Source organism: Protobothrops mucrosquamatus, unplaced genomic scaffold (genome assembly GCF_001527695.2).
Source record: "Protobothrops mucrosquamatus isolate PMUCROS unplaced genomic scaffold, P.Mucros_1.0 scaffold815, whole genome shotgun sequence".
In the NCBI taxonomy this organism is placed as follows: Eukaryota; Metazoa; Chordata; class Lepidosauria; order Squamata; family Viperidae; genus Protobothrops; species Protobothrops mucrosquamatus.
Window position 1 is genome coordinate 245,887 of NW_015387078.1, and position 12,000 is coordinate 257,886.

At 37.1% G+C, this 12,000-nt stretch overlaps 2 protein-coding genes across 2 annotated transcripts in view; one reads left to right on the forward strand and one right to left on the reverse strand.

The window, feature by feature from the left end:
* Window positions 1-3,335, forward strand: part of RHBDF2 (rhomboid 5 homolog 2) — a 35,525-nt gene extending 32,190 nt beyond the window's left edge. The window contains exon 17 of the mRNA XM_029284671.1: window positions 1,556-3,335. Within this exon, the coding sequence (XP_029140504.1) occupies window positions 1,556-1,978 (423 nt within the window). The 3' untranslated portion in view covers window positions 1,979-3,335. The remainder of the gene's footprint in view (window positions 1-1,555) is intronic.
* A 2,274-nt stretch (window positions 3,336-5,609) lies between these two features.
* Window positions 5,610-8,884, reverse strand: AANAT (aralkylamine N-acetyltransferase). Its single transcript, XM_015818904.1, has 3 exons — window positions 8,713-8,884; window positions 6,985-7,139; window positions 5,610-5,915 (listed from the first exon to the last, which is right to left on the reverse strand). The coding sequence occupies exons 1-3, from the start codon at window positions 8,867-8,869 to the stop codon at window positions 5,610-5,612; spliced, it is 618 nt and encodes a 205-aa protein (XP_015674390.1). The 5' UTR covers window positions 8,870-8,884.
* Window positions 8,885-12,000: the final 3,116 nt, after the last annotated feature.

Sequence of the window (12,000 nt, forward strand, 5' to 3'; positions counted from 1 at the left end):
CTGGTTCTTTTATTTTGTTCAGTGAACGTCCTTTTCTAGAATTTTAAATGCTGCAAAAACTCAACAGGCAAAGCAAATATTCATGCCGAACAAATGTGTTCTGTGCCTTTACAACGAGGTAGGGGAAATATGCAGTGCACAGATTTTGGAATTCTTTCCAAATCTTTTACTGGAGTGGTCATAAGAGGCATGTATTTTGAATACTGTACTGTACTATACAGTAATATCTTGCATCTGTTTGTAGATGCAGATGTGTGTCCTGTATATGTGTATTTGAGATCCTAATCAGAGCAGCAAATGCATATGTGTTGCTCTGATTGGGGTCTCAAATATATATATACAGGACACATATCTGCATCTACCTTGATTAGGCCCACATAGACAAACAGCAACACATGGACATATTCTGATTAGTACACACGTATCCCTGTGTATCATTTGTGTGTATTTGCATGTTTGTACCAGGAAGCAGAGGATAGGTTACGTACGCTGTAAGGGAAACTTAGAATGGAAGAGTTGGCAACATTCTGAGCCACTGTTCTGTAGAATCTTCAAATATATCTAGCCCATTTCAAACTCAGACTTCCTTTAGTCCTACGAATAAACAAAGTCCGAGTCCCTTAATATAATTTCTTTCTAATATGTTTTATTTAAGTTTGTGTATATGTGTGTGTATTTTTGTTTTCTTAGTAGAAAACTGAGAAATAAAATAAAACTTCCTGTTATAGCTGAGCATCCTAATTCTGATGTGGGTATTTTTTTTTTTTTTGAGGAACCATTAATTTTGCCCAACTCACATGTTTTGACCAAGTTGGCATGCTCCAGCGCCCAACAATTAAGCAGTGCCATCTTAAAGGACCCTTTTCTGCCATGACACCTGCCTTCTGAAACACCATTCTATGACTCCCACTGTGGCCTTTTTAAATGAGCCCTTAAAACCTGGCTGGGTCCCCAGGCTCTGGGATAGAGGGGTCAAGTATGATGTTTTGAATGGTTGTCAGCTTCTTCTTTTTAGTTACTTTTGGTAGCAGTGCCGCTCCTTGTTTTTAAACTATTATTCTTTTTCTTGTATTTGGTAAGGCACCCAGAATTGTGAAAATTAGGGCAGCCCATGAATTCCATAAATCCATAGTGCTACACATCCTTCAGAAGACCTAGACAAAGTCTACATTCATTTAATCAGAAATATATTCACATGGCCTTAGAAACTCAGTTCTGAGCATTGCTTTGTTCTGTTTATGTTTGAATGTGAATGCCATCGTTTTCACTACAGAAAGAAGAAACAGCTATTCACAAGAATATTTGTTTATATTGAGCAATACACCTTTTATTGTAAAAGTATACCAAAATACAGAATGCAACAGAGGTTTGCTTGCACTTAGCAGCTAACTGTACTGTAAATGAAGATATTATTATATTAAAATTAATAGAAACATATAAAAAATGTTTTATGTGTTGTATACTGCCCAGAGTTACTTTAATGCGAGATGGGTGGATATACAAATACGATATAATAAAGATATCCTGCTATAATTATTTTTTCTTTCTCCCCTAGGTGGGCCCAGCAGGATCCCAGTTTGGCTTGTTAGCCTGCCTTTTTGTGGAGCTCTTCCAGAGCTGGCAGGTCCTAGAGAATCCCTGGAAGGCTTTTTTGAATCTTTCTGGGATCGTCCTTTTTCTTTTCGCCTGCGGTCTTCTGCCATGGATCGACAATATTGCACACATATTTGGTTTCCTCAGTGGCCTATTACTTTCTTTTGCTTTCCTGCCCTATATCACTTTTGGTACTGCAGACAAATATCGCAAACGGGTGATGATCATGGTCTCACTCCTGATCTTCGTTGGTTTGTTTGCATCTCTTGTGATCTGGCTGTATGTGTATCCCATCAATTGGCACTGGACTGAATATCTAACCTGCTTGCCTTTCACAACCAAGTTTTGCGAGAAGTATGACTTGGACCAGACCTTGCACCGATGAAGCATTTAAGTGGATTTAGTAGAAAGGATTTTGAGGAACAAGGACAGAGGCAGCTATGACTGTGTAAAGCAGAGCATTTTCGTTTCCAGCTTCCTATTTGGAATTTTTAAGTGTCATTCGTGAAACAGCATGCACCAAGTGCTGAAGCCAAGCAAGTGGGTAGTCCCTGCCACCTTTTGTGAGGTGTACATTCTTCTGGATGTCCAGAGCAAAATATAACTAGGTGGCAATTCTGTGGCAATCCTAAACATCAATTAATCATTACCTGGAGAGTTACGAGTATAAACCAGGGGTTGTTATCAGAACATTTCCCACTTACGTGCCTTGCATCAGAAGGTAGTCTCCACAAAGCTTTGTTCCCGAGTTTCCTCCCTGACATGAATTCAGCCTTCGAGGTCAAGTTTCTTTTGAGGAACTGGCAAAGAATCCAAAGACGTCTTTCATCTGTGCGGCTGATTGGGCATTTGTGAGATGGAGGTCAGCCGATGACTTTTCAAAGATTGTATTAACTACGGACACCCTGTTGAACTGCTTCCATTGACCATCTGCCAGTTTCTATGTTTTCCTACTTGAAATCCCTCCTTTTTATGCAAATCCTGGTTTGGGGTTCCTTTCCTACTGCCTTTTGGCACAATATGGTGCTTGGACCTTGTGGCAGTCCTCCCTGCCTTAGTGCCTTTTTATGGTACTAGGAATTGTACTGTGAAAATAAACCCCATCTTTTTGTACAAGGGGCATTTTTATATGCAAATTCTTGTTTTACGTTTTCACAATCTCTGTATGTCACTAGGGTTAAATACTTTTTGACCAAGAACATTGCTTTTAAAGGCACCTTGTCCTCGGTTAAGAAATGCGGGTAGTTATTCCAATATTTACATTGGGTTGGTAGCACAGCAACCTGGAATTTCTTTAAAAGAACACTTGAAGTATAATTCCTTTCTAAAAGGAAAGGAAGGTAATCAGATTCTCTAGTGACAAAATGAGAAATGTAAAAAAAAATATTTTTGGTCTAAATAAATGAGCTTAAATTCTACGAGAAGTATATGTACGTTTTTGTGTGTATGTATTTCTAACCCTAAATTAGAAGTATTGAAGTTGGAGGTACATCATCTCAGAGAACCTGCTGTAGCTACATAGCACAGTTGATTTAGAATTCTGACTCACTGTTTTGCCCTAAGCAACAAAGCATTCCAAAATCTTACTGTGTATATGTGGTAATTTATTAGAGCCTTTGGTTGAGAATATTTTTCTATCATTATTGTTGCTAATGTGTAAATATTAGACTGTTCCTTTGAACTGAACAATGTGTCCCAGTTGACACTGTTTATCTACTTTTCATTAAAGACAGATTTGGTAATCATTTCTTTGCATCCAAAGTATATTAATTTTAATGCTTAATCCCTGTATCCCACTTGTTCCCCAAACCGGTTAAAGCTTGTCATTCCCCTTGCATTGCACTGTTGTTCCTTGTAAACCTTTGACAAGTATCTTCACAAAAGTGCCATTATGACAAATATATGTATCACAAAGCCCTGTGGCTGCCTTTCAGGTATCTACTGTCTGACTAGTAATTTTTTGAAGTGTTCCTACTCCCTGCTTTTGGAATCTTTTTCATTATCTGAATCGTGTACCAGTGGAGTGACCGAGTAATGGAAGTTAATTCTTCCTTTGCCATCACCGCCAGTCACAATCTCAACCTAGCTGTATTATATAAAATAACTTCCCAATGTCATAGTCTTATTGATTACATCATGGCATAGGAAGAGGGGGAAAAAAACCCAAGAACACATTAGGAGAAAAAAGACATTTATTGCTGACCTGACAAGTGGTAAATGGCACACGCAATAACATTTGGAGAATGCTTCCTTATTCAATGGCAAGAACTTTAATGATTTCCTAGGCACAAGGCTGACCAAGTAATGAATTCAAATGTGGAACTACTTTATAATTAGTCATTGATTACAGACAATGGGTTATGACTTTGAAGTGCTAAATGTTTTCCTTGGAGCTAAATTCATTGAATTTAGCAGTGCTTATTTTGAGTAGATATGCTTATACTGCCTTAGTAAGGAGACTTTTTCCGTCCCACACCAAAAAAAAAAAAAAAAAGCAAGTATCTGCTCTGTTCATAAGGAAGGCAGAATATCCTAACTTCTTCCTTGGCTTGGCTTTTATTTCTACTGCAGTTGTGGTAAGTAGATCAGATTGCACCAGAAAATGCCCACATCTACAGCTGATTAGTTAAAATTTAAAATTCAAACAATGGTACAAAGCATTCTGACCTATATTCAAAATACAGCCATTTCAACTGTGGGAAACTCCCCCCCCCTTTTTTTGGAACTCAAAATGTTTTGCAAACCTTTGATGCTTGTGCTACATTGGAAAAGAATATTTTTCCAATTAGCTTTCTATCATTGTAGTGGCAATCATATACTGTGACTTATGCAGGTAAGCCCTCAATGTACCATCACAATTGGGACTGGGAATTTTCATTGTAAGTTGTTACGATCATAAGTTAAGTCAGAATCAGACAATTTTCACAGTGGTTGTTAAATCACCAGGCTGTTGTTACTGCCATTAAGTGTGAGTACAGGTTATAAGTCACTTTTTCCAAGGCTATCGTAACTTTGCACCATGGTTATATGAACTGCCTTAAGTGGACGACTACTGTACCTGCATCATGCAGATTAGTAGCTTTAATGCTAAGGCAGCATATATTTATACAACATATTAAGTTATATACCCTTACATAAAACCAACCAGCATAACAAGGTATAAAATTGCTCTCCAGTGAACAAAAAGCAATAACTTACAGTAAGTTTTGTGTAAATACACTTAGTTGCTTGAATACTATGAAACTGAAAGTAACCAATTTTATGAAATCAAAGTGCAGTTGAACTCCTCTTGTAAAATAGAGCTGTTATTGTTAATGAACGAAACATGAAAGGCAAAATGCATAATTTGTAATGACTCTCTGCAGTACTCATAACTGTTACTACCAAATCTTAGAACTGCAAGCAGCTATCATGTTTTGCTGCCTTCATAGTTTAAATTTGAGAAAATAAATTCTTGCATTATTCCTTATTCTATTTTACAGTCATTACGTTCACACAGTCCTAATACTTTTCTTTTCACATGGTTTGCACAATGCAAAGTTGCCTAGTGCTCACATCAAACTAAACAACATGCTAAACTTCATTACAGCTTTACCCTCATGTGAGAACTTGACCAGTGCAAGACCCAAGAGAGAAGTCTGAGGCTTAACTATAACTTTCAAAGGCAGCCTTGCCTGTAATCTTAACATTCTTCTTATCTTACAATTGAATGACTGCAGCAGCTTACAGTTCATCATCAGTTGTAGATCTCTTAAGCATCGCATACTGTAGTTACAATGGTGAAACTTTCAAAGGGTCGGATCTATCACTACTTCCTTTTCAGATTGGGCAGGTTTACTTGCTCAAAACTGATGAATCAGAAGACGCTTATATTCGTGGACCACCAAGGTCTTACCTTTCAGCACTTCCTTGATTCACTAGACTTCAGCTCCATCTGAAGGACTGAGGATCACAGCAGATATTGTTTTGTTTTCTAGCCAGATTGTTGGAAATTAACAGGAAGGGGAAATATTATCTCAGCAGCCACTATTTCTGCGCACAAATGCATGAGCCCGAATAGCACAGTTCATCTCAATGAAATTTAATGAACCAACAGTGATCTCACAGGGGCCTAGCACTTTAAAGCCACACTTCGTATAAAAGGGAACAAGAAAGTCCTCACACATCAATGCGGCTCGACGCACACAGGGCAAGGAGCAAAGGTACTGTAGGTAGCGCCACATCAAGATGGATCCTTTGCCTTGCTGGCGGAAAATGCGATGTACTGCCAGAACATGTATGTGGACTATGGTACCATGAGGCTTGTGTAGGGTCAGCGCATCCTGCCATGGGAGAAGAGAGAAAAAAAAATGCTTTTTAGAGGTTGGTTTTTGAATCTCCCCGTTGACAGCTATATTCATCTCAAAATGTTTGCCTTAACCAGATCCTTGAATCATTGGTCTCTCAGTAAGAATCATGTCATTTCTTTATTCACACAATCTATTTTTCTAACTTTTGCAGAGATAAGCTATGACTTCAAGGAATCCAGTCATTTCAGAATAGGATTTTTGTATTCTCAATCTATCTTGCCCTGTTTCCATAAACTTATTGAATAAATGAAAGTTTCATTGTAGATGAGCTAGACATCTTGTGACGCCTTGGACACATCCATGTGATTTCCTTGATAACAATAGGTCTCTGGTTGGCCACTGTCTACTTCCATTGTTTTCTTCAACTTCTAAGTTTTCTCTACAGCTCTGGGAGTCCCTGATTCCACCCAAGCCCGATCCTGCTTACATTTTTGTGTCCAGAAAAAGTTGGCCAGAAGCTGGCCCTGATGAAACAAAGCCTACCTACTGCATTTCAATAAACCTATTCTCCCATAGCCCATTTTGGATAATTTGAAATTATGTCCAAATTCTGTAAAGCTCTTTTGATTACTAATTTCTAACTAAATGTAGTCTAATCCAATGTAATTATTGTGCCGCAACTTTATGAAAACACAGCCATCTTTCAGCATCATACTGTATGTGCATTGATATATATTTTGGAAGGGGAAGCAGGCAAGGAACAAATCATTCAGCAGTTTGCTCATAGGTGCAAAAGTGTGAAATACTGCTCTTCAGATTAACTGAGGGTTTTCTGCTTATTTAACAATAAAATAGTGTCTGGAAGTTTGCAAAAATGAAATGTTATATAAATAGAAGCATATCTTCTAGGGGTTTGCTGCACAGATGGCTGTGAACATATTTCTATGTGCATCTACCTCCCTACCTCCCTACCTATATTCCTCCCTTGTTAAGTAATGACAGATGCTGAATAATTTCTTTAAAAGAAAACTGGGTTCAGATTCCATTCTCATTCGTTCTCTCCCCAATGCTGTATAAAGCAACAAAAACAAATTTAGCTTACCTGGCTGAGTCTTTCCTGGTCCCAGAGGGAGCCAATAATGAAAGCAACTAGTTGACCTTCTTCAAACAAGCCAAGTGACAACTCAGGACATAGGTTAAGAAAATGGCGAATCTCATCCAGGTGGAGGGGGCAGTCTCCCGACACTGAAATAAAGGCTTGAGGGAAGAAGAAAGGGAGATGTAAAATTTTGTCCTGCTGATTACAGAAAGATTAAACTTCCAGAAAGCTAGGAAAATACTGGCCCCGCCCAAGAAAAAATGAAACTAGGTGAGAGGATGAATCTGACAAAACCTCGAGTCTTGCAAACTGAGATTTCAGGAATCCAATCTGGTTTCTTCTTATTACAGGTTTTCTATGAGGGGATTTAACTGATGCCTTTCACTGCAATGGGTTTTCTTTTATCAGCTATGCCAGGATTCAGTTATAGGCAGAGCTAGCAGATAAGCATTCAAATGCATAAAGTCATACATTTTTGGGAACTGAGTTAATCTTTAGCCTAATTACTATTCTTGAAATTTTTACATTTCAAATGCAAATGTGCACCACATTTATGCTGGGGCATAGTCAAATCACAGTAATGTTCAGGTTTAGCTGAAAATCCCAGACTATCTAATGGAAAAAAATCAGTTTAATCATATATCCCTCTGCCTTTCTATCTGGCTTTAGGAAATGCAAATGGGGGGGTGGGAATTGGTAAAATATGGAACATAAATGGATTAATTGCAGAGCTACTGCCATCTGCAAAGATTAGAAATGGGAAAAGAAATGCTCTCTCTGTAGTTGGCCAGCAGAATTCTTCCCCTCTATGCATGACCCAATTGCAACTTGTAGTTGAAAGAGATATTGTTCTGTTCAGTTTCTGCTTACTGCTTAGAAAATAAACAGTTTAATTTTTATCTTTTTGAACACAATATTAACTGTATCAAAGAAACCTTATACGTAAGGCATGATGCGGTTTTTATTGGTGCACTGTTAATTTAACTATCAATATCAGACCTTATGGCTGAAATTCTGATGAAATTCTTGAATATACAGTATTTTACTGTCATTAAGTCTTTCCAAACCTTAGCTTTTTCTAATGCTTTGGATTAATCTTTAGAGCGGTATTTCCCCCCCCAAAAAATCCCTATTTATTATAGTATTTTTCCTTTATTTGATTTTTGGGGAGAGGGGTGCCTTCATATCTGTTGATTCCTGGTGATTGTCTGGACGAGTCCCTGCAATTTTCTTGGCAGCATTTTCAGAAGCAGGTTGTCATTGCTTATTTCCTAGAGCTGAGAGAGAGTGATTGACCCAAAGACACCCAGCTGGTTTCTTTCCTTAACATAAAACTAGAACTCATAATCTCACTATTTCTAATCTGGTGCCTTTCACCAATACACTAAACCAGTTCGCTTTCTGAATTTAGGCATACTGTGTATTAGTTTGTCTTCCTACTAGCTAGTCTGCTTTGACTTCTCAGCATTTGGGAACATGGGAGATAACTATGAAATGTTCATAGTGTGCCATGCTTGATGTATTTGGAGAAAAAGGGCAAGAAAGATGAAATTCTGCTTTTTAATTGCCCTGGCTGAAGCTTACAATACTATACCACACTATTGCTTTCTTGCTTTTCTTCATATCACACACTCACTCGCGTGTAACTATCTTATTCAGAATCCAGTTATACAGTTCTTCCATATCATGAACATGTCTTTCTTAAGATTAAACACAAGAAATGGATTTTACCTTCCCTCTCAATTTCAAACACTCCAATGGCATCTTCAGGTGTGAGACACCGGAATTCACTTGCAGGAAGATTGTGTCGACCCTGGCCCCCAAGGGAGTTTTTTGAAGATCTGAGATAAGGAGATTTGAAAAATGGCAAAGCACTGATCATAGACATCTTCTATGGTATATCTGCCTCTTCTGTAAATGTTTCTTCTCCTCCTTTTGGAATAGCTATTTAATTCAATTGCCTCCAACACAATTAGCCAGCAGATGAGAAGACCTGCAGAGATAAGTATTACTTGCAATTTTTTGTTGTTAGGAAATAGGCATGACCGTGAGCTTCTGATCCTTGCTATCATCCCCACTGTGAAACAGAATGTCTGTCAAGTTCTTTATTCCTATCCAGCTCACAAAAGCAAAGCCTATCAAATATTCAAATGCTAAGGCACAGTCTAAGGCAGATGGGGAAAAAAACCAGTATGGGATACTGGACATCCTTTGTGGCTCTTCATAATTTGTATGTGTGGCAGAACAAACAGCTGAAACGGCAGCATTACACATAGAAACGTCAAAAGAGCAGTGAGATGACTGCGCGCGGCCAAACATACGCTCCACACGGGCAGGGCGGGTGGAGAGAAGCAGAGTGCCAGAATTCAAACAGCTGTCAACGAGCCCGACGGAAACAGGAACGGGGCAACTGATTACGGGAGGGTGGGAGTTGAATAGACTCGTAACACGCTTGTTAGCAAAACGGTTGGCTCAGCAGAGATTATAAGAACGTATTCCCTCAATCCTGGCTTGAACTTTGATGATGACAGCAGGTGCTGGCGAAAGCTAAATTTTAATAAATTTTTAGTCTTGGTGATCTGTATTTTCATGTTCTTTATATGTTTTAGCCTCCAATCCCCTAATCATCTTTGTTGCTCTTCTCTGCACTCTTTCTAGAGTCTCAACATCTTTTTTATATTGTGACGACCAAAACTGGATGCAGTATTCCAAGTGTGGTCTTACCAATTTACATACATATATCTATATTTTCCATGTCGGATGGTCTGCATGGGTTGATGAACTATTAAATCTACAAAAATACAGTAGCCAAACCAGACTTTGGGTTTTGATTTATTCACATTGTCCATTTTGGGCAATCATTCCAGACCCAATTATTCAGCTGAATTGAATTATTCCCAGTCAGTCTATTTTGAGCTAAAGCCATTAGATTTTGGGCTGAAGCTTTAAAGTGATACACACCCAGCTCAAATTCCTTCATGGAATTCTTCAAATGTGGATATGCACAGCAAAATCTAAATCTTGTGAATAGCCATCAGAAGCAAAATCAGAGATAATGAAAAAAGAAAACCAAAAACCTTGCATTTATGCTATTACTGATGCTTGTTTCACTGATATATGGTCTACTAGGTATAGGCTAGCTCTAGTTCATGAGAACCAAAGAACAAAACTAGCAAAATACTCATAAATGCAATACCATGTCAGAAAAAGTGGATTATATCATTTGATTATCGAAGTTACAGATTACTGTATCTACAAGGATTTATGCTATTTAATCCATGTGAATATCCATATAAAACTGATTTGGATGGGGTTTATGACTACAAATTAACACTGTGAGAACCGGGTACGCAATATCCATGTATATACTCTAAGTATTGTTTCTAACTATGATGTTCCTGAATGTGGGTTCTGGTATGAAAAGGAATTGAAGAACAAAACAGGTGAGAAAAACTAATAAATCCACTATAAAGCTATCAATTAAACCTGACAAGTGATCATTACGTGGATTTCTTTAGTGGCCTCATCCCAACCAAATTTCAAGGAACTAATTCTTGGCTCTTGCAATTTTATTTCTATTATTCACGTGCATGGCTGTATGTCTTAGCATAGAATCTACAAGGGTGCTCAAGAGGAATTAGCAGCAGAGATACAGATGACATCAAACCTAATATCTAAGCCTGCTTGATTTGGGTTTGAGTAAGATTTCCCCTACAATACACGCAGCTTATTGTACATTTCCTGATCTGTCTACTTTGGAGCAGAGGATACCATGGCACTCATATATTTAGCTTCTCAGTTTTTCTCAAACCTGCTATATTTGTGGTCTTCAGCAGAAACCAATAGAGAGGCAGTAATATCTATTCCTTTTAATTTCCACAAAACATTTTTTCACAATCCCGGTAGCAGATTAAGCATTTTTCTCAGACTTCAAACATAAAACTTCAGTGTGGATTTATTTTACTATTAACAGCAGTATTTCCAAACTTTTAGAATTTCCAAAACTCAATAAAACAATAAAGGGTTTAAATTTAGCAATAATTTATAAGCAATCTGAATAGATTGTCTTCTATGTTGAATATTTGTAAAACTATGTCAGTGAAATTCTTCTCAATTTATTGATCTATGATAGCATCTACTCATCATATATCTGGAGGTTAATTACTATGCAGCCCCTCTGCACTGCCCAAGCAAGGTAAAAAATGTGCTACTATGTGCAACATTCTTTACATATGCAGCATTCATACGAAGAAATTAAAAAGTAATAGAAGCACTGCTGCAACAATACATATTGCAGGGTACTATAATCCCTAACCAATGGGCCTAAATATTTTTTTCTGTCCAAAGATAAGGGATTTGTTCAGGCTATGCTTTAATTTATATATAATTAATTTTCAANTATTTAAATCATATTCCAATCCTGAATTAATTTTCTTAAAAATGCCCTTTTTTCAACAGAACTTATTCTCTAAATTCTAAATAATTCTAAATCCTTGGAATCTTAGGATTTTAAGATTTAATTCTCTGAAGTTAACTGTCAGGCTTCTCTCACAATAATTTTAATTTTCTTGTATACTGAATGTCCAACTGCAAAAAATGATTGTGTGATTACATGCAAGTGCTATGATTGAATGATTATATTTAATTTTTTAAAAGATTGATGTTACAATTAAAATATGCAAAATACCAGGATAGAAGATACAATACTAATATTTTTAGATTTGTAATATTTGTAATATAAGCAAGGAATGAATCTTACCTTCATATTATTATAATATGAATCTTACCTTCATATTATTATACTTTTCTGCTCAGATGATTTACTTAACATATTACAATTTAACATTTTGTAATGAGCAAATACTATCTGCTATAGGAGAAACAGTTCAAATTAACTTCGGAATGAAACTTTCCTTGACCTTGGAAATCAACTTCATTAAATTAAACTGAATTGCAGTATCTTTCTTACCTGTATGTTGAGTTTTCTTTTAGTAGTCTATTAACTTCTCCACAATGACA